The sequence below is a fragment of the Leucopleurus acutus genome (genome assembly GCF_964270905.1).
Source record: "Leucopleurus acutus genome assembly, chromosome: 3".
Classification (NCBI taxonomy): Eukaryota; Metazoa; Chordata; class Mammalia; order Artiodactyla; family Delphinidae; genus Leucopleurus; species Leucopleurus acutus.
Window position 1 is genome coordinate 115,707,967 of NC_139145.1, and position 23,866 is coordinate 115,731,832.

At 37.1% G+C, this 23,866-nt stretch overlaps 1 protein-coding gene across 2 annotated transcripts in view; it reads right to left on the reverse strand.

Moving 5' to 3' along the window:
* AGGF1 (angiogenic factor with G-patch and FHA domains 1) overlaps positions 1 to 23,662 on the reverse strand; it is a 49,628-nt gene extending 25,966 nt beyond the window's left edge. For both annotated transcript variants that reach the window (XM_082837227.1, XM_082837228.1), the window contains exons 1-7: positions 23,199 to 23,662; positions 20,575 to 20,677; positions 19,363 to 19,565; positions 18,354 to 18,518; positions 15,871 to 16,059; positions 1,372 to 1,702; positions 31 to 142 (exon numbers count right to left, since the gene is read on the reverse strand). In XM_082837227.1, the coding sequence (XP_082693353.1) occupies positions 31 to 142; positions 1,372 to 1,702; positions 15,871 to 16,059; positions 18,354 to 18,518; positions 19,363 to 19,565; positions 20,575 to 20,677; positions 23,199 to 23,408 (1,313 nt within the window). In that variant the 5' untranslated portion in view covers positions 23,409 to 23,662. The remainder of the gene's footprint in view (positions 1 to 30; positions 143 to 1,371; positions 1,703 to 15,870; positions 16,060 to 18,353; positions 18,519 to 19,362; positions 19,566 to 20,574; positions 20,678 to 23,198) is intronic.
* Positions 23,663 to 23,866: the final 204 nt, after the last annotated feature.

Below are 23,866 nucleotides of genomic sequence, written 5' to 3' on the forward strand. Positions count from 1 at the left end.
CACAAATATAATAACACTAAACATTTTTACCTTCCAATTGTAGCAGGATTTACAGCTGTAATGATAAAAAGTGATCCTGTCTGCAACACAGGTGATCTAATTACAATTACTCTAATACATGGGGGCCAAATTTTTTCTTCATCTGCCAAAGAAAGAAATGTGTAAATATTAATTCAAATGCTATGGGAAAAAATCAGAAATGCATAGGGATGAGTAGGAGGCATACATAAAGTACAAATATATTGATAAAAATCTTCATTCTGTTTAAAACAACATTCTTAAATTCTGCTATATCACATACACAGTAAGTAAGGTTTAACAATGTTACCAATTTAAAATGGTCAACCTGTGGGACTTCCCTGGAGGTCCAGTGCAGGGGGCACAGGCTTGATCCCCAGTCAGGGAACTAAGGGGGCACAGGCTTGATCCCCAGTCAGGGAACTAAGATCCCACATGCCGTGCAATGCGGCCAAAAATAAATAAATTTATAAAAAGATCAACCTAAAGATATTCAGCACCTATCACAATTATAAAATAATCAACTCTCTCTTTTTTAAGGTCTTGGAATTTGAAAGTATCCCAAAAAAGCATTTTTACATTAAGTGAGAAAAACTGAGTCTGCCCTTTTTAAGAAAAAATGAGAGGAAATTCCATTAAGAACAAAATAAGCTCATATACACCAATATGAATTCCTGAGTTTTAAAAGTATATCTTTATATCCTCAAGTAAAATAAATATTAGATTTACCATAATACCTATGTAAGCTGAATTCATGGACTACTCTTTTTTTTTTTTTTTTTTTGCGGTACGCGGGCCTTTCACTGCTGTGGCCTCTCCCGCTGCGGAGCACAGGCTCCGGACGCGCAGGCCCAGCGGCCACGGCCAACGGGCCCAGCCGCTCCGCGGCACGCGGGATCCTCCCCGACCGGGCCACGAACCCACGTCCCCTGCATCGGCAGGCGGACCCCCAACCACTGCGCCACCAGGGAAGCCCCATGGACTACTCTTTTTAAAGGCAACTGCTTTCCCTCCCTCAATTACAAAAGTGGACAAATATCTAATCCACTAAAATAGACTTTGTACCTATTTTAGGATTAGAAAGTAGGTAACTTGGTTTTGTGTTCTTACTGACTAAGCCATTCAATGCAATGAAACTTCAGGATCCAAGTACTAGTCATTTATTCACATCCTACTGTTGAACAATAACCAAGCAGTTATAATTTTTAATAATGTCATTAATCTCTTTAAAACAATCAGCTCACTTTTCGGCAGATATATTATATGGGTTAATAACACTTTTAACCGTTTTGCACTTTTACAATGACCATACTTGGTTATTTATATAAAATTAAGTAATGGCCATTTACTCACCTTCATCTTCAGAATCTTCTGCAGTTACATTGTCTTCACTGGTAATGTCTTCATCATAACTGTCCTCGGTCTGAGAGTCTGTAATTTCACCTTCTTCAGGCTCACTATCAGTGTCTATGATTTTCTCATCTTTAAATGAAGCCGAATTATAAATGTTTTCATCAAGAGGAGATTCTACAGTCTTTGCGCTAACTGGAACAGTATATTTGGGGGGACTCTTTTTGTAATGAATGTCTATTTTGGCCTTCTTTTTCACACTTGCAAAATCTTCTCCCTCACTGCAGCTTATATGTTCAATACTTGATGTTTTTTGATCTTCTGAATTCAAATTCTGGAAAGAGGTGGAAACAGGAGAGAAGACTCTTAAACATGACCATCTTATATTTAATGCTAAATGTTTCAATGAATTAGTGAAGATATATACACACAGTGAAATAGCTATTATCTCTAGTGCCTCTTCCTCTCATGTTCCTTTTCCTGGTTAATGATATGACCATCCACTTATCCAAATCATAAGTCTTTGACATCTCCTTAACCACCACTTGAAATCAATTACCAAGTGCTATAGACTATGTTTGAAATTTATCCCAATTTTCTCTCCTTATCTATTTTCAGTGTCTTAACTGTCCCAGTCCAGGCCCTCATCACATATTGCTTGGACATGTGACAGCCTAGAACAATGCTGTCAAAAATAAAATGCAAGTTATATTTTATACTTTAAAATTATCTAGTAGGGCCATTAAAAAGGTAAAAAGAAACCAATGAAATTCATTTTATCTAACCCAGTACTTACAAAATATTACTAATTATATATAAAATTAACATTTAATCACTATAAAAATTACCAAAATATTTTACATGGACTTTCTGTACTAAGTCTTCAAAACTGAGTGTAGTTTACACTTACAAAGCATCTTAATTAGGATTAGCTACATTTCAAGTATTCAGTAGCCAGATGGAGCTGGCTGAACTGTGCAGGCCTAGAGAATACAACTAAACCTAAATTTTCTTTCTGAACGTTGAGCCAATTATCAAGTCAACATACATAACATAAAGAATTAGCTTTAATTACAGCAGGGATTTAAAGGTCCAAATATACCTAATGTAGCAGAACTGAAGTTTTGCTAAAATTTAATAGAGAGTTGGTTTGATAATGCAAAAAAAGTACAGATGAATCAGTTGCATCTCTTTTGTTCCAAAATTCCAACTTACCTGGCATAAGCCTTTTATTATTTATTACACATGCATACTGGGCATACCCTAGGACAAACGAACAAATCTATTATTTTAACTTTAGAAGAAACAGAGTTATTTTCCTTTGGTTTGTAACACAGTCTGAATTTTCTTTCTATATTAGAGCAACATGATGAAGTGAATTCATATGGTCCGCTGTTACTTTATAAAATATGAGACCATCTTAAACACACTTTTGTTTGTCTTTTAAATTAATTAATTTATTTATTTTTGGCTGTGTTGGTCTTTGTTGCTGTGCGCGGGCTTTCTCTAGTTGCAGTGGGTGGGGGCTACTCTTCGTTGTGGTGTGCGGGCTTCTCATTGCAGTGGCTTCTCTTGTTGCGGAGCATGGGCTCTAGGCGTGCGGGCTTCAGTAGCTGTGGCACGTAGGCTCAGTATTTGTGGCTCACGGGCTCTAGATCACAGGCTCAGTAGTTGTCATGCACAAGCTTAGCTGCTCTGTGGCATTTGGGATCTTCCCAGACCAGGGATGGAACCTGTGTCCCCTGCACTGGCAGGCAGACTCTTAACCACTGCACCACGAGGGAAGTCCCTAAACACGCATTTTTAATAGCAGCATAAATTCAGTTTGAAGACTGGCTAAACACTCACAGTGTGATAGATAAACTATACATATTTCCGGCAACATAAACTCACCAAGAACAAGAACAAGGGCAAGGAGCTGAAAAACTATGAGGGGGCTTCCCTGGTGGCGCAGTGGTTGAGAGTCCACCTGCAGATGCAGGGGACACAGGTTCATGCCCCGGTCCGGGAGGATCCCACATGCCGCGGAACGGCTGGGCCCGTGAGCCATGGCCGCTGAGCCTGCGCGTCCGGAGCCTGTGCTCCGCAGCGGGAGAGGTCACAACAGTGAGAGGCCCACGTACCGCAAAAAAAATCAGAAAAAAAAAAAAAAAAAAAACTATGAGGAACTTTAAAGGCCACTGTGAATTATGGCCAAAAAATTTCCCTATCTATATATGCTTTAAAAAAAAAGTTTCCAATCTTACGTATTTTATTATTACTACTGCTTATAGGACAATACATGCAGAGGAAAAATGAGTGAAATTGCAAGAGGTACTGCTTTTTAAAAACTATTTGTCAGTCTAGAATGTTAGATAAATATTCATTAAAATATAAGAAAGGCCCGGTGCCTACATGTGGGCATTAAGCATATATGCATATTTCAAGTTATTACTCCAATTTCTTCACCCTACTTCCTTCCTTCTGTATACTCTACACTTCCAAAAAGTAAGGCTCAAGAACATCTTAAAACTCAAGAAAAAGATGAGGATGTCCTAACTGCTTTCCTCCCATGCTTCACAATTACCTTTTAGAATCCTTGGGGAATTCTCAGAATTTCATCAGGATTTTTCTTAAGTCACTGTCCTGAAGTTAACATATTTTTGAAGGATGGTAAAGATGAACAGATATGGGAGCTAAGCTGGACCAAAATCTCACAGAATGCTTTCAAATTTCATTCTCTAGTTTGTCAGGAAAGGTCATCTGAGGACCCCTACATGTTCTTTGCTTTGCTAGGGAGAAGTATTCATAATGCATCCTTTCAAACAGTTCAACCACTAGTAATAGGTAGACGTCACTAAAAAATAGATCTTAAAAAAAAAGAAAAATCATTTTTGCTATTTTAGTTACATAATCTTCAATTCCTAGGTATTGCCAGTGAAAATAAAAGAAAAATAAAGACAAATCAAATAGAGAATTGAGATAAAATTTCAAGAGTAGGGGAGGTGGCCAAGGTGGTGAAGTAGGAAGACACTGAACTCACCTCCTCCCACAGACACAGCAAAATTACAACTAGTTACAGAGCAACTATCTATGAGAATAACCTGAACACTAGCAGAAAAGATTTTCCACAACTAAAGACATAAAGAAGTAAACACACGATACATATATACAATAGAATATTACTCAGCCATAAAAAGGAAGAAAATTGGGTCATTTGTAGAGACATGGATGGACCTAGAGACTGTCATAGAAAGTGAAGTAGGTCAAAAAGAGAAAAACAAATATCGTTTATTATCGCATATATGTGGAATCTGAAAAAACTGGTATAGGCGATCTTATTTACAAAGCAGAAATAGAGACACAGACGTAGAAAACAAACCTATGGATACCAAGGCAGAAAGCGGGGGGGTGTGGGATGAATTGGGAGATTGGGATTGACATACATACACTATTGAAACTATGTATAAAATAGATAACTAATGAAAACCTATTGTATAGCACGGGGAACTCTACTCAATGCTCTGTGGTGACCTAAATGGGAAGGAAATCCAAAAAAGAGGGGATATATGTATACATACTACTGATTCACTTCGCTGTACAGTGGAAACTAACACAAAATTGTAAAGGAACTATACACCAATAAAAACTTTTTTAAAAAATTAAAAGAAACAAAAATAACCACATGAGATGGGTAGGACAGGTGGTGACCCACACCCCATGCTGGCAACCCACAAATGGAAGGAATATCACAAGCACACAGGTCCTCTACAAGGAGCAAGGAGTCTGAGCCTCAAATGGGGTCACCAGCCCAGGGGTCCTGCACTGGAAAGATGAGCCCCCAGAATGTCTGGCTTTGAAAAACCAGCAGAGTTTATGTTCAGGAGAACTCGAGGGATACAGGAATAAGATTCTGCTCTCAAGGGCACATGCAAAATGTCACATGCTCTAAGTCCCAACACTGAGGCAGTAGTTTGAAAGGAGCCTGGGTCAGCTATTTTTGGGAGTCTGTTCTACCCCAATAACACTGGTACTGGAACACACCACTTTGGAATTTTCCTCTAGTCTGTTAGTGCTGGCGCCCCAGCCCTGCCCACCAGCAGGCTGGCACAAGCCCCAAACCCCACCCCTGGCCTGCCAGAAAGACAGCCATGTGGGGACCCAGCTTCACCCTCCAGTGAACCACTGAGCCCCCAGACCATGCAGCCAACTTCACAGGAAGACTACCCTACCCTCTAGTAGGCCTACAGCCACCATACAAGGCATGGCCTCACAGCCAACCAGGCCAGGGGCCAGCCCTGCCTACCAGTGCTCCCACAGTAATCAGCCCCACCACAACAGAAGGACGTATATGCAGCCCACATAGGGGACACCCCTAAAGCATCTGGTTCTGGAGACCAAAAAGGAGTGTGCTGCTGGGGCCCCAGAAGAGGTCTCCTAAATAAGGCCACTTCTCCAAGATGGGAAACATAAACAACCTACCTAACACATGGAAATAAACACAAAGAATTGGGTAAAGTGAGGAGACAGAGGAATATGTTCCAAATGAAGGTACAAGACATAACCTCAGAAAAAGAACAAACAAAGTGGAGATAAGCAATCTACAGATAAAGAGTTCAAGATAATGATCATAAAGATGCTCACCAAACTCAGAAGAATCAATGAACATAAAATTTCAGTAGTTAGAAAATATGAAGAAGAACCAAACAGAGCTGAAGAATACAATAACTGAAATTAAAAATATAAATAGAAGGGACAACAAATTAGATGATACGGAGGAATACATCAGCAACCTGGAAAACAATAGCAGAAATCGCTCAAGCTGAAGAAAAAACAGAATTTAAAAAAATGAGTATAATTTAAGAGACCTCTGGGACACTATCAAGCATATTAACAGTCACAATACAGGAGTCCCAGGAGGAGAAGAGAAAGGGGCAGAAGGCTTATCTGAAGAAATCATAGCTGAAAACTTCCCTAACCTGGGGAAGGAAACAGATATCCAGGTCCAGGAAGCACAGAGTCCCAAACAAGATGAATCTAAAGAGGTTAATTACAATTAAAATGGCAAAAATTAAAGAAAAACAGAGAATTCTAAAAGCAACAAGGGACAGGCAACTAGTTATCCACAAGGGAGCTACCATAAGGCTATCACTGACTTTTCAGCAGAACTTTGCAGGCCAGAAGGGAGTGGCATCATATATTCAAGGTGATGAAAGGAAAAAACCTACAACCAAGAACACTCTACCCAGAAAGGCTATCCTTCAGATTGGAAGGAGAGATAAAGAGATTTACAGACAAGCAAAAGCTAAAAGAGTTCAGCACCATTAAAACAGCTTTATAAGAAACGTTAAAGGGACATCTCTAAATAGAAAAGGGCCACAACTAGAAATATGGAACTTATGAAAGGAAAAATCTCATTGGTAGAGGTAAACATACAGTAAAGGTAGCAAATCAACCACTGATAAAGCTAGTAGAAAGGCTAAAAGATGAAAGTAGTAAAATCATGTATATTTACATAAGCAGTTAAGGGATAAACAAAACGAAAACGTAAAATATGACCTCAAAAACATCAGATGTGGGGGGAAACAAAATTAAAAATGTAAAGCAGTTAGAATGCATGCGACCTTAAGAAACTGTCTTAAAATAATCACATATATATAGGTTGTCAAATATGAACCTCATGGTTACCAAAAACCAACAACACATACACAGAAAAGAGAAAGGAATCCAAACATAACACTTAAAGGTAGTCATCAAATCACAAGGGAAGAGAGCAAAAGAAAAAAGGAACAAAAAAGTACTACAGAACCCCCCAAAAAAACAATGAACAAAATGGCAGTAAGTACATACCTATCAGTAATTACTTCAAATGTAAATGGATTAAAAGCTCCAATTAAAAGACACAAAGTGGCTGAATGGATTGAAAAAAAACATATATGCTGCCTACAAGAGACTCACTTCAGATCTAAAGACACACACAGACTGAAAGTGATGGACAGAAAAAGGTATTCCATGCAAATGAAATAAAAAGAAAACTGGGGTAGCAACACTTATATCAGACAAAACAGACTGTAAAACAAAGACTGTCAAAAGAGACAAACAAGAACGTTATATGCTAAAGGGATCAAGCCAATAAGAAGATATAACAATTGTAAATATCTATGTACCCAACACAGGAGCACCTAAATACATAAAGAAAATACTAACAAACATAAAGGGAGAAATTGACAGTAACACAATAATAGCAGGGGAATTTAACACTCCACTTACATCAATGGATATCATCTAGACAGAAAAACAGTAAGGAAACACTGGTCTTAGACACGTGACTAAATGAACCTAACAGATACATAGAGAACATTTCATCCAAAAGCAGCAGGATACACATTTGTTTCAAGTGAACATGGAACATTTTGTATGATGATGACATGCTAGGCCACAAAACAAGTCTCAAGAAATTTAAGACTGAGATGCAACTAGAGATTATCATACAACATGAAGTAAGTCAGAAAAACAAACACCATATAATATCACTTACATGTATAATCTAAATAATGACACAAATGAACCTATCTACAAAACAGACTCACAGACATAGAGAAAAACCTGTGATTGCCAAGGGGGAGGAAGGGAGGGAGAGGGATGGACTGGGAGTCTGGAGTTAGTAGATGCAACCTATTACAATTAGAATGGATAAATAACAAGGTCCTACTGTATAGCACAGGGAATTATATCCAGTCTCCTGGGATAAACCATAATGGAAAAGAAAAAAAAAAGAATGTATAGATGTGTATAACTAAGCAGAAATTAGTACAACACTGTAAATCAACTATACTTCAATTAAAATTTTAAAAAATTTAAGACTGAAATATTAAGCAGCATTTTCAACCACAACAGTATGAAACTAGAAATCCACTACAAGAAAAAAACTGCAAAAACCACAGACACATGGAGTCTAAACAATATGCTACTACACAAGCAATGGGTCACCAATGAACTCAAAAAAGAAATCTGAAAAATACCTGCAGACAAATGAAAATGGAAAAACAATGATCCCAAATCCATAGGATGCAGCAAAAGCAGTTCTAAGAAGTTTACAAGCTTACCTCAGAAAACAAGAAAAATCTTAAATAAACTATCTAAACTTACAGCTGAAGGAACTAGAAAAAGAAGGGAAAAAACGAAAGTTAAGAGAAGAAATAATAAAGGTCAGAACAGAAATAAATGATACAGGGAATTCCCTGGTGGTCCAGTGGTTAGGACTCTGCACTTCCACTGCAGAGGGCATGGGTTCGATCACTGGTCGGGAAACTAAGATTCTGCAAGCTGCACAGAGTGGCAAAAAAAGAAAGAAAGAAAGAAATGGTAGAGACTAAAAAAAGAAAAAAGATCAATGAAACTAAGAACTGGTTCTTTGAAAAAATAAACAAAATTGCTAAACCTTTAGCAAGACTTATCACCAAAAGAGAGGGCCCAAATAAATAAAATCAGAAAGAGAACTTACAATTGATATTGCAGAAATACAAAAAATAAGAGATTACTATTAACAATTATATGCCAGTAAAACAGACAACCTAGAAAAAAATGGATAAACCCTGAGAAACACAGTCTCCCAAGACTGAATCAGGAAAAAATAGAAAATATGAACAAACCATTTACTGCAAATGAAACTGATTCAGTAATCAAAAAAACTCAAAAGAAATAAAAGTCCAGGATCAGATGGCCTCACAGGTGATTTCCACCAAACATTTAGAGAAGAGTTAACATCTATCTTTCTCAAACTATTCCAAAAAGTTGGAGAGGAAGGAACACTTCCAAACTCTCTACAAGGTCAGCATCAGCCTGATACCAAAACCAGACAAAGACACGACAAAAAAGAAAATTTCAGGCCAATATCACTGATGAACACAGATGCAAAAATCCTCAAGAAAATATTAGCAAACCAAATTCAATAATACATTAAAAGGACCATACACCATGATCAAGTGGGATTTATCCCAGGAATGCAAGGATGGTTCAATACCCACAAATCAATCAATACAATACACCACACTAACAAACTCAAGAGTAAAAACCATGATGATCTCAATAGATGCAGAAAAAGCTTTTGACAAAATTCAACATCCATTTATGATAAGCTCTAAACAAAGTGGGTACAAATGAAATGTACTTCAACATAATAAAGGCCATATATGACAAACCCACAGTCAACATCATACTCAATGGTGAAAAGCTGAAAGCATTTCCTCTAAGATCAGGAACAAGACAAGGATGCTCACTCTTGCCACATTTATTCAACTCAGTATTGAAGTCCTCACCACAGCAATCAGACAAGAAAAAGAAAAGAATCCAAACTAGAAAGGAAGAAGTAAAACTGTCACTGTTTGCTGGTGACATTATACAACATATAGAAAATCCTAAAGACACCACCAAAAAAACTGTGAGAACTAACAAATGAATTCAGTAAAGCTGCAGGATACAAAATTAATATACAGAAACCTGTTGTATTTTTATACATTTAACAACAAACTACATGAGAAATTAAAAGAACAATCCCAGGGACTTCCCTGGTGGCACAGTCGTTAAGACTCCACACTTTCAATGCAGGGGGCCCAGGTTCAATCCCTGGTCAGGGAACTAGATTCCACATGCATGCCGCAGCTAAGAGTCTGCATGCCACAACTAAGGAGCCCTTGAGCCGCAACTAAGGAGCCCGCCTGCCACAACTAAGGAGCCCATGTGCCACAACGAAGGAGCCCACGAGCCGTAACGAAGAAGCCTGCGAGCCGTAACTAAGGAGCTTGCCAGCCGCAACTAAGGACCGTGCCTGTCACAACTAAGACCCAGTGCAACCAAATAAATATTTTTTTAAAAAAAGAAAACAATCCCATTTACAACTGCATCAAAAAGAATAAAATACCTAGGAATAAATCTAACCAAGGAGGGACTCCCCTTGTGGCTCAGTGTCCAATGCAGGGGACACAGGTTCAAGCCCTGGTCCGGGAATATCCCACATGCTGCAGAGCAACTAAGCCTGGGCGCCACAACTACTGAGCCTGCGCTCTACAGCCCACACGCCACAACTACTGAGCCCATGTGCTACAACTACTGAGACTGTGTGCCTAGAGCATGTGCTCTGCAACAAGAGAAGTCACCGCAACGAGAAGCCCGTGCACCGCAACGAAGAGTAGCCCCTGCTTGCCGCAACTGCCCACGCTCAGTAACAAAGACCCAACACAGCCAAAAATAAATAAATAAAATAAATAAATAAATAAGGCTCAGGGATTGATGAATTAAAAAAAAAAAATCTAACCAAAGAGGAAAACGACTCATACTCTAAAAACTATAAAATATTGAGGAAAGAAGAGGAACAAATGGAAAGATATACTGTGCTCATGGATTGGGAGAATTAATATTGTTAAAATGGCCATACTATATCCAAGACAATCTAAAGACTCAATGCAATCCCTATTAAAATACAAATGGTGCTTTTCGCAGAACTAGAATAATTCTATAATTTGTAAGGAAACACGAAAGACCCCAAATAGACAAAACAATCTTAAGAAAGAAGAACAAAGCTGGAGGTACCATGCTCCCTGATTTCAAAATATACTACAAAGCTATAGTAATCAAAACAGTATGGCACCGGCACAAAAAAAGACACATAGATCAATGGAACAGAATAGAGAGCCCAGAAATAAACCCACACTTACATGGGAAGTTAATCTATGACAAAGGAGGCAAGGATACACAATGAGAAAAGATTGCCTTTTCCCATCACCTCTAAATGGTGATGGGAAAATTGGATGGCTATGTGCAAAAGAATGAAACTGGACCATTTTCTCACACCATACACAAAAAATAAACTCAAAATAGATTAAAGACTTAAATGTAACAAAGGAGGAAAGAATATACAATGGAGAAACAACAGTCTTTTCAGCAAGTGGTGTTGGGGAAGCTGACAGCCACATATAAAATCAATGGAGTCAGAACACTCTCTCACACCCTACACAAAAATAAACTCAAAACGGTTTAAAGACTTAAATACAAGACATGACACCATAAAACTCCTGAAGAACATGGGAGAAACATTCTCTGACATAAATTGTAGCAATGTTTTCTTAGGTCAGTCTCCCAAGGCAACAGAAATATTAATAAACAAGATCTAATCAAACTTAAAAGCTTCTGCACAGTAAAGGAAACTATAAACAAACAAAAAGACAACCCACAGACTGGGAGAAAACCTTTGCATACAATGTAACTGACAAGGGCTTAATTTCCAAAATATACAAACAGGTCATACAACTCAATAACAAGAAAACAACCAACCCAAAACAAAAAATGGGCAGAAGACCTAAAGAGACATTTCTTCAAAGAAGACATACAGATGGCCAAGAAGCACATGAACGAATACTCAACTTCATTAATTATTAGAGAAATGCAAATCAAAACTACAATGAGGTAACCCCTCACACTGGTCAGAATGGCCATCATTAAAAAGTCTACAAATAGGGTCTTCCCTGGTGGCGCAGTGGTTGAGAGTCCGCCTGCCGATGCAGGGGACGCGGGTTCGTGCCCCGGTCTGGGAAGATCCCACATGCCACGGAGTGGCTGGGCCCGTGAGCCATGGCCGCTGAGCCTGTGCGTCTGGAGCCCGTGCTCTGCAACGGGAGAGGCCACAACAGTGAGAGGCCCGCGTACTGCAAGGAAAAAAAAAAAAAAAAAAAAAGTCTACAAATAATAAATGCTGGAGAGGGTGTGGAGAAAAGGGAACCCTCCTACAGTGTTGATGGAAGTATAAGTTGGTGCAGCCACTATGGAAAACAGTATGGAAGTTCCTTAAAAAACTAAAAATAGAGTTACCATATGATCCATCAATCCCACACCTGGGCACATACCTGGAGAAAACTATAATTCAAAAAGATACATGCACCCCAATGTTCTTTGCAGCGATATTTACAACAGCCAAGACATGGAAGCAACCTAAATGTCCATCGACAGATGAATGGATAAAGACGATGTGGTATATATACACAGTGGAATACTATTCAGCTATAAAAAAAGAATGAAATCATGCCATTTGCAGCACATGGATGCACCTAGAGATTGTCATCCTAAGTAAGTCAGAAAGAGAAAGACAAATATCATATATCACTTACATGTGGAATCTAAAACATGACCCAAACTTATTTACAAAACAGAAACAGACTCACAGACATAGAAAACAAACTTATGGTTACCAAAGAGGTGGGGGTGAGGGAATAAATTAGGAGCTTGGGATTAGCAGATACAAACTACTATATATAAAACAGATGATCAACAAGGCCCTACTGTATAGCACCGGGAACTATATTCAGTATCTTGTAATAAACCATAATGGAAAATATGAAAAAGAATATATATACATATTACTGAATCACTTTGCTGTACACCAGAAACTAACGTATTATAAATCAACTATACTTCAATAAAAAATATGAATATATACGTATAAAAAGACATGTATGGGGCTTCCCTGGTGGCGCAGTGGTTGAGAGTCCGCCTGCTGATGCAGGGGACACCGGGTTTGTGCCCTGGTCTGGGAGGATCCCACATGCCGTGGAGAGGCTCAGCCCGTGAGCCATGGCCACTGAGCCTGCGCATCCGGAGCCTGTGCTCCGCAACGGGAGAGGCCACAACAGTGAGAGGCCCATGTACCGCAAAAAAAAAAAGGCATGTATGACCTGAAACCACAAACCTCCTAGAAGAAAACATAGGCAGTATGCTCTTTGACATTAGTCTTAGGAATATTTTTTTGGATATGTCTCCTCAGTCAAGGAAAACAAAAGCAAAGATAAACAAATGGGACTACATCAAACTAAAAAGCTTTTGCACAGCAAAGGAAACTATAAACAAAACAAAAAAGGCTGCCTAGTGAAAGGGAGAAGGTATTCGCAAATGATATGACCAATAATGGGTTAATATCCAAAATATATAAACAGCTTACACAACTTTGCATCAAAAAAAAACCAGGTTAAAAAATGCGCAGAAGAACAAATAGACATTTTTGCAAAGAGGAAATGCAGATGGCCAACAGGCACACGAAAAGATGCTCAACACTGCTAATCATGAGGAACATGCAAATCAAAACCACAATGAGATTATCACCTCACACCTGTTCTAGAGGCTATTATCAAAAAGACAACAAATAACAAGTGTTGCCAAGGATGTGGAGAAAAGAGAACCCTTTTGCACTGTTTGTGGTATTGTAAATTGGTGCAGTCGCTATGGAAAATAGTATGAAGGTTCCTCAAAAAATTCAAAAGAGAACTGCCATATGATCCAGAAATTTCACTTCTCCGTATTTACCAGAAAACAAAAACATGAACTCAAAAATATACATGCACCCCAATGTTCATCACAGGATTATTTACAACAGCCAACATGAAAGCAACCGAAGTGTCCATTGGTAGATAAATAGACAAAGATGTGGCGTGCACATGCGCGCGCGCGTGCACACACACACACAGGAATATTACTCAGCTATTTAAAAAACGAAATCTTGTCATTTGCAAAGACATTAATGACTCTAGAGGGTATTATGCTAAGTGAAATAAGTCAGACAGAGAAAGGCAAATACCTTATGATCTCACTTACATGTGGAATCTAAAAAACAAAACAAACAAACAAAAGGAAAACAGATTCACAGATACAGAGAACAACTGGATGGTTGCCAGAGGGGAGGGAGTTGGGAGTGGGGGCAAACGAAGTGAAGGGGATTAAGAGGTATAACTTTCCAGTTATAAAATAAATAAGCCATGGGAATACAATTTACAGCATAAGGAATATGGTCAATAATAATATAATAACTTTTTATGTGGAAGATGATGGTTACTAGACTTAAGGTTGTGATCACTTCATAACGTATGCAAATGTCAAATCACTATTTAGTACACCTGAACCTAACATAATATTGTACTTCAACTGTATTTCAAAAAAAAAAAAAAAGAAATCAAGAGTAAAGTATCGAATAGTTGCCACAATTTACAAAACACCAATATAACAAATAAGCCTCCTTTCCTGCCTGTAAACCACCAACCTAATTCTATTTAGGGAATAGAAATAAGAGCACTGATAACATTTTTTTACTTTCCTTCTTTCAATTTAACATTGTATCATAAGTATTTTAAAAATTCCCCTCAGCCTGTATAAACTACCATCTGAATGACTAAATAATGTTTTTTCAATTAAATGTACTACCATTTTCTTCCTTTTTTCTTCCATTTTTATTAAGATATAATTGGCATATAGCACTGCAGAAGTATAAGGTTTACAGCATAATAATCTGACTTACATACATCATAAATGACTACCATGGCTAAGTTTAATGAACATCCATCATCTCATTTTCATACAAAATAAAAAAATTTTTTTCCTTATGATAAGAACTCTGAGAATTTACTCTATTAACAACTTCCATATATCTTACAGCAGTGTTAATTGTATTTATCATGTTGTACATTACAGCCCTAGTACTTATTAACCCTATAACTGGAAGTTTGTACCTTTTGACTACCTTCATCTAACTATCCCCCTCTCCCCACCCCCTGCTTCTGGTAACCACAAATCTGGTATCATCTTCTATGAGAACATTTATTTGTTTTTCAAATGTAACTGACTTATAATACTACCTCAGTTCTTGGTGCACAATATAGTAATTCAATATTTCTATACATTACAAAATGATCACAATGTCAAGTCTAGTTACCATGTTTCCACACAAAGATATTACATTATTATTGACTATATTCCCCACACTGTACATTTCATCCCTGTGACTCATTTACTTTGTAACTGGAAGTTTAAATGTACCATCATCTTCTTAACCAATAACTGTCAGCCGTTTAAATCTATTTTTTTGTTCTTATAAATATTGCTGTATAGCTATACAAAGGAATGTTTCTTTCTTTGGAATTTTTTTTTAAATTACAAACTAGAAATGAGACTTTTCCAGTTAAAGCATATGAACATTTTTATGGTTATTGATACAAATAATCCATTTTCCCAAAAGATACCAATTGAAACTAATGAATATATACGTATCCTAAATTTGCTAGCAATGGATTTTTTTAATGTTTGCTAATGTAAGAAGAAATTGCTCAACAAAACTAAGAATGTTGAACTTTTACCTACACCTATTTACAAACTGTGTTTTTCTTTTATTGTGAATTGTGCACTAACATAAACTTATCAATAGCTGGTATGAATGTTCTTCTTCCAAATTATGTAACACAAGAGTATTTTATCTGCCCTAAATCTACCTGCTTCAAACTTTAAGAAATTTTTTCTACTTCTAGTGACTGAGAATTTGTGAAAAGTCCATGTTTGCTCCATGTGAAAGCTTCTTGGTTGATAGATTGTGATATCTTGTTATTGTAATGAATATGTTTAAAATACAGTTACTAAATGATTTTCAGTTGCATCAAAAATTTTGGCTTAACTATGATATCACCATTATGTAAATTTTAAAAATTATGACATTACCTTTTCCTCATTTGTTGTAGAAGAATCAAGATCCTTTCTTTTCTTCTTCAATTTTTTATCTTTACTTTGTTTTGTGCCAGAAGTCTGATAAGGCTGCAAATCTACTCGAGAATGAAATTGATATCGACCACTTTCCACATCACAGTAGTAATAAATTCCAGTGGAAGGATCATAATATAGTTGATTTTCCTTTCAAAGTTAAGAAAACAATAAGTTCTATTCAAGTAAGATGAAATAAAATAGAAAAATAGACAATAGAAATGACAAATATATTCAAATACAGTAAATTTTCTTTTAAGAACTATAGTATTTTTTGGAAAAAATGAATAAAGGTAACAGAATGAAAAATGCTTGTAATTTTCCAAAGTACTTTACCATTCAATATCTGCTCTAATTTTCCTGGTGTGGAAAGTGAATACATATTATATTAAAGCTCATGAAATTGCCAATATTTGACCATTTTTTTACTTATAGAAACAGCAACTTCATATGGTTCAACAGAAACCTTTTAGAAGTCATGAAAACTAAGGTATGCATCAGAAAAAGCCAACCATATAAAAGCAATTGCAGACTCATTCTCCATATAATTACATGATAATGGTTTGGTAGTATAAACCCCTAAACCCTCCTCTCAATGACATAAAACAATGAGTTGCCTTTCAATGTTCATGATTCAAAATCCTGGAGAAAAACCTGAAAATAAAATTAAGCTCATGAACACTACAACATAACATTCTGTACAAAGAAATCAATAAACAATTGTCTTCACTAATCAATTAATTCTACACTAAGTAACTACATAAGATTTAGAGTAATGCAGCCATGCAATATAGAGTTTTGATAAATTATGGATAAAAACTAGAAAGATAAAATTATGTAATCATCTGCATTTATTAGATACTGGCCAGTACTCTATAACCAAGATTTACTTGAACAATCTGTATCTTATTTACATCATAAATCCATGCAGATCAGACTTGGAAACATCTTACAAAGATATATACTGAGATTAAGCAAGTAAAGCTTCCTGAAAAAGAATAATTTATTTTTCTAACTGTTGATACTATTGCAATTTATGGTCTTTAATTCATTTTGTAGATCTCTTACAAAAATATTTAGAATTCTCACTATCTTTCCTTCAGCTAAAAACTGAATGGAAGCTTTCTGATCTTTATTTCCAGTGATAACAGAACTTCTACAACTCAAATCTTTTTAATCTGCTATGTCTTTCAGTCCAAAATATAGACATTTTCAAATATGTAAGAAAATTAATTAAAATGAAAACTAGCACATTAAAAATGGCAAAGCACTGAAGTCCCTACTCCACTGAGACACAACCTGCAAAATGTAATTAAGCATTTACAGAACAGATGTCAGGAAGAAAGTTACAGAAAAGAAGGTAGAAGAATGACAAAGACTAACGTCATATACTTGGAAATTCCATATTTTTCTAGAAACCAAGTAATTAATAGCTATTTTCTTTGGTAATAAGAGTTTAAACATTAATTTTCTAGGTATTAATTAGCACTGTCAATTAGCATACTCCTGTGAAATAAAACCCTCTTTTACAAAGTATTTACAAAGTACTATACCAAGTACAAACTGACAAGCTAATGAAATCCCTTATCTAACTAAAATATTTACTATTATCATTACGTTCCCTAGAGTAGTTAATAATAGTTCCAATAACTGGAATGGTGAATATCTGCTCCACTTTGGGGCACTACATTCTGTAATTCCTGAGGACCAGATCATATGTGTAGACCACTGAGGTTGAGGTATGTGGGTATATAACTTCCAGGATCATTGTCACCAAACCTGAAAAACTCCAATTAAATACCAGACCTTCAACAGTCATAACACTATATTATAAATCAAGAACTTTCTTTTCTGGTTTTGTCCTAGTCCGTGGTCCATTATATTTCTGATTCCATACTAATTCCCTAGTTCTCACTGTTAACAAATTGATTTTTTTTAAGTGAAATGCTTAAAAGTCACAAAATATAAAACAATGACTAATAATAAACATGCTATAAAGAATTTAAGAAAAAGACTCCTCTGTGGTCTAAAATGGATTCATAAAGATATAAGTATTTGAAACAATTTTTAGAAACTCTTACCCCAAGCCTAGAATTAACAACATTACTTCCTTTTAGTTTAGGTTCTTAAACATTTTACAAAATGTAGTTGTCTCCTTTTATTAATAAATATGCTAACATTTTTGTATGTTACTTTACATATAAAAGGTTATTAGATCTCTCTAAAATATTAATCTATAATAACACAATTAACTTATTTAATTAAATAAACATAGAAATATAGTATCATAAGCTACTTTATAAATCTTTACTCTTGCCAAATAGCTTTAAATAAATTTTTACACGCAGCTCCCTGCTTATCTTAATTCAACCTAGGGTTTAATATTTGGTATTCAAGCAGCTAAGAACACAACTATACAGTATTAAAAGGTCTGAGATACTTACAGAATCGTAATAGAATCCAGTGCTGTGATCAAAATACAATCCAGTATTCTCATCATAACTAAATCCAGTCTGTGATACAGCAGCTTCTGCTGCAGCTCTCAAACTTTCAGCTAGTGATGAACCTTCTAAGGATGTATCTTCTGTTGCTAACACAGATGCTGGCTCCTATGTATGATACAATCATGTCAAACAGGACAAAAACATCCTCATATCAATATAAAAGTTAGCAGAACTTGAAACAATAAACAGACCTAAAAACTATTCTGAATAATAAGACCTCAATTTCTGCAATGGAAAGGGATGGCTATCAATTACAATTTGACCCACTTTAAAAAATATGAATTAGTGTATCAGTTAATTCAATTCTGACCCAGTTTTGAAGACACTAGAAGTAAGTGAGTGACCATTACTCAAAAATAAATGCCTAATACCATATGGAAGCAATCCACAAAATCCAGACTGAAATATTCTTTAAGACAAATGATCTGGCTTCTTCAATAATTACAGGCTCAAGGGGAAAAATAATTTTAGAAAAGAGATAGAGAAGAAAGGTATAAATTATACATCACACATCAAGCAGTTGCCCTGTATGAACCTTACTGGGATCCTGATTCAAACAAATGGTAAAAACAAATTTATAAAACATTCTGGGATATTTGAACAGTGGCAAGATATTTGACATAAAGGAAGTATTAAAAAAAATTTGGTGTGAACATGGTATTGTGGTTGCTCAAAATTTTTTGGTTGAGTCAAACGTACTGACAAATTTTGTTTAGTTTATGTACAGCATACATTTTTGCAACACAACAGAGTAGGAAAATAGTTACACATACGAACAAGTTCTAATTTTTGTTTCTCAAAAACTGTATTATTCACTGCATAATTACACGCAGAACATTTACAACCCTTGTATATGTTGTAATAAACCAAAGAAGTCTATTTTTCTACGCAATAACAACAAAGAACAAGTTCTTGAGTATCAACGGTTTCAAGTGAAGCGTTTTATTACCTGTGAATTTGAGGCAAAATGGTCCTCTTGTCCACAATTAACATTTTCTGTTATATCAGTACCAGCATAAGCATCATTTTCTATGTGTGACTGGTCTTTAGAATTAAAAGTAGAAGCTTTGATATCCTGATCTTCCTGAACTGGGAGTTCAGATGCTTTATTTGGAAGATTAACATCATTATAGTATGTCTGATAATAATAATCTATTGCAAAAACAAATTAAGTGATATCATATTAGAATAGTGTATATAAAAAGGACTTAATTCCAAAACACTGGCACTGAACACAAAAGAGCACACGTTGCAAACAAACCATATTTTTATAATTATACACATTTTAACAGATTAAAATTAATGGTCCAAATAAATCTGCAGAGATATATATGATTCTAATGTCACCTTCAGTTCCCTAGCTGTCAAGCTAAAAAGGAAAAAAAGGTAAGCAGATTTGGATTTTCCATAGCAAGAGTTAAAAGAGAAAACAGGTAGATAGGTTGTGTTCTGTCAAAAAAAAAAAAAAAAATTAGCAACTCTTAACGTCTAACTACATACCACAGTATACTTCAATATCAAATGACAACATGTCAAGGGCTGACTTTTTCTGTCAAATTTTGCTCATGGTGCTGACTTTTTAAAAAACATAATATTATACAGATATGTAATGTTCATACTATTGCTGTGTTTAGCAATTTGCTAAGTTGCATCTGAATAAAACAAGGCAAAATTTAATGGGAAAGATCATTTCTTGTTATCCCTATTTATTAAAACTTGGTTTCTCAGTTATTTTGCCTCACAACATAATGCCACTAACAAGGCCTGGGTTGTAGGCTCACCCCATTCCCAGGAGGGCCTAGAGACTGACACTGAATTGATGCTAGGTGGAACACATCAACAAGAAAACACATGCCCCTGGTCACAAGTAAGGTCAAATGAGAGGAGATGGCTTACAGCATAGCACATATTACTCAGTGAATGTGCCACTGAAAGCATATTAGCAATATTACGTATTTACAGGAATAACAATAAATTACTACTTTCCCACCAAAAGAGCAAATAGATTATCTGAAAATACCAAATCATATGGAGAAAAGTCAACTTTGTAACAGCTCTCCTATTTATCTAGATGTATACAGATTCTAAATTTAAAGAAAACTCCATGTTAGCATGATTTGAATGTGGTAGTATTAGGATATCTTCACTATAAGCAGAATACCTGCGATTGACCAAGGAGGGTGGTTCTCTGTTTGTACTTCTACATCAGACTTTTTATTATCTTCGTTTCTCCCACAACGGAGTATTTTACTGAGCTCTTCTACCTGAAAGAAAGCAAGGCTTTAGGAAAAATAAACCATACAGCAATCTAATAATATACACACTGTTCTCCTGAAATTACAATAATTATTTTTCCTGGTAAAAGTTTGGAGAAGTACCAATATCAGCTAGTTTCCTTTTCAGAAAAACTGAAAATACTACAATATAATTGGCTTTCACCTTTTACATCTGCAGAAGGAAATGTTTTTATTCTTATATTCTCTATCTAACCTCAAATTATTACCTCCAAAAATCAGACTGACTAAATTAATAAGACTTAGTGAACAGGATCCTTTATTTCTAACAAATAAGAACGTTTTTATACTACTATTTTAATCAGTCAGCAGTTCTCCCTAAGTAGAATTAAATCATTGAATTAAATTATCTAGTATCATTCAGTGTTCTCCACCTGGAATTAACCATTCACTTAAATAATGCCACTCATATACTTTAACATACTTTTTCCTTGAAATAGTAATCTTATAATTAAGTAACTGGAGCAGAAGGAAAGAGAGGTGACTGCCTCAGAGATGCATCTTGCCTCCCTGTGTCTCACTGAATACCAAGGCCATAACAACTGAGTGTGAAAAATACCCATAAGCAGATGAAGAGCAGCCTCATCAATACAGCTCAGTCAGACAGGAACTCAGTGTGAGATTACACCCATTATAAGCACAAAACCAAAAAACAAGCTTCTTTAATGATACATAAAGCTTAAAAAGAGAAAGGTGATAAGACTGATTATATACTGATTATCTGTGCACTTCACAGATTATCAGATCTGCTGCTACCACCAGGGCAGGAACTAGAGTGAAGCGAGCAAGGCACCTAAGGCACAAAATTTAAGGAGACATTCACTCTCAGCTTCATGCAAGTATAGAGTCATACCTGAGAATGAGTGCCCCCTTGAATTTTTCGCCCTAGGCTACTGATTGCCTTGCTCTAATCCTGGCTCTGGCTACTACCACTATTACTATGAACAAGACCATTCATATGGAATCTGCTACATGCTAGGCACTGCACTTGGTACTGTGGGTAACATCTCATCCATTCTTACAACCACCTTACAAATTAGTTGTCCTAATCCCCATTTTACATGTGAGAAATCTAAAGAAAGTAATTTGCACAAGGTTTCTTTGACTCCAAAGCCTGTACATATTGTACTTTCCTGCTAGTTCACCCTCAATTCTCAAGCCAAATTTTCACTGCTCCAGATAAAACACTATCTAGTAATTAGGAATGACAGTTAACAAACTCCACCCACCACCAGGGGAGGCTGACTAGAAAGATAATAAAGAAGAATAATTACTATCACTAGTAAAGTTACAGCTTTCTATGCTTTTCAATTTTTCATATTAGACTGCCAGCAAATTAACACTAATAACCAAAACGCTGGCTCTTCAAAGATTAGCAAAAACGTTTTCTTTTAGGTTCTCTATAGCAAGCGGTACTTTTACAATTTAGAATTATAAAAGGGTTTTTTTCACAGCGCATCATATTTTACTCCCCTTTCCCCACAATATTTTAACAATATCTGTAGTCTCCTAGCACAGTCGCTGTGCATTGTAGTTGTCCAATAAATAGTTGTTGAGTAAGAAAACACAAATTTTCGGTAATGTCATAACGTTAACAACTCTATACAATGGGCACAGAAAGTCACTGCAACTCAGCGGTTATTTTCATAGATTATTTGATAGCAAAGCGTAACAAAGTTTGATGATACTTTAACGTTCAGCCTACATTTGTAGTTTTAGGAAATGTATCAATATATGCCAAAAGACAACAGTTTAACTGAAATTAATAATTACGCGGAAATAACTTGTTGGGAAAGAGTGCGACTGCCCAAAACAATCAAGCTGAAAAGATTATGCTGTTTAAAAGTTTTTTTAAAATGCGAGTTTAAATATTTGTCCTTACTGCATGTTATAAGAACAAAATTAGCTACTTAGTGTCTCTAACGAAGACAGTTCTATCTTCCCTACTTCCACTAGACTACTCAAGATGAATGCCCAGAACAACCTCACACATAGCTAGCGTTCAGCAATTTACAAAACTGTAAAACAGTCTGTTGACATTTACTTTGATTTAACCTCCACCAGTGTGGTCCTAGCATTCTCATTTTATGGGCCACTGAGGCTCAGTATTAGTTCACACATCTAGGGTATGATAAATGGGATTCTGATTGAAATCCGGCGCTTTAACAAACTCAAAAGTGATCTAGAACAAAATATTAGAAATGTGCCTACTGCCAATGGGACTTCACAAGTGAGAATGAAGACTGAAGTACTTAAGTGCACTCCACGCCGGCCACAACTGCAGCTCACGCACTTATCTAAATCGAGTACCCCAACGCTTAGGTTTGTTTCAAATGTACCTGGAATTATCATCGCACTGAACTTTTAACTCTTTCAGGTACTCTATAAAGCAGTCCTGGGCCCTACCAGGGAGACCTTCTGAGGCTATCTTAGACTTCGAAGGCCTCATCTCGGGCTGGATGGGGCGTGGGGCTGGAGGCGGACCGCGCACCTGCGTGCGGAGCTCCTGGTTGTTGCTCTCGGCGCTCTGGTACAGCCGCTCTGTGTGATGCAGCAGCTTCTCGATCTCCCGCACTTGCCGCTTGCAGCTCCGCAGCTCGCGTTCCAACTTTTCCACCTTCCGCCTCAGCTGGGCCAGCTCAGGCTCGGGGGAGGGAGGTGGCGACGGCGACAACGAAGGCGGCGGCGCCTCAGAGGCCATGGGGTCCGGCGCGAAGCGGCCCGCGGGAGTGGAGGGACTGCGCTCAAGCTGAGACGGTCGCCGACGGACCCAGAAGCCACGGGAGCGCGCGGACAGCGAAAGGCGGCCTCATCCCCGCCCGGCCGCGGCGGCCCGCGGCCATGAGGCCCTAAAGCTGGTTACCTGTAGCCGAGGCGAACTGCGGGGAGCGAGCAAGGGGACCGAGAATGGGCCCAGTCCTCCCGGCTTTGAAACAGTAAAACTTTATTGGTAACCACCTGCCCGGAGACCGAGTAAGCCACCGAATCGTTGGAGAAATGGGCTGGCCACCGAAGCAGGGACCAGAAGCGATTGGGCCGTTTCTAGGCTGAACCGGAAACGACGGCGCCGGCGGTGGGCGGGGCCGAGACGGAAAAGGAAGCGACGGAAGGCGAGAAGGGCCTCACAGCGCACAGGCGCACTTTCCGCCGGCTGCGGGG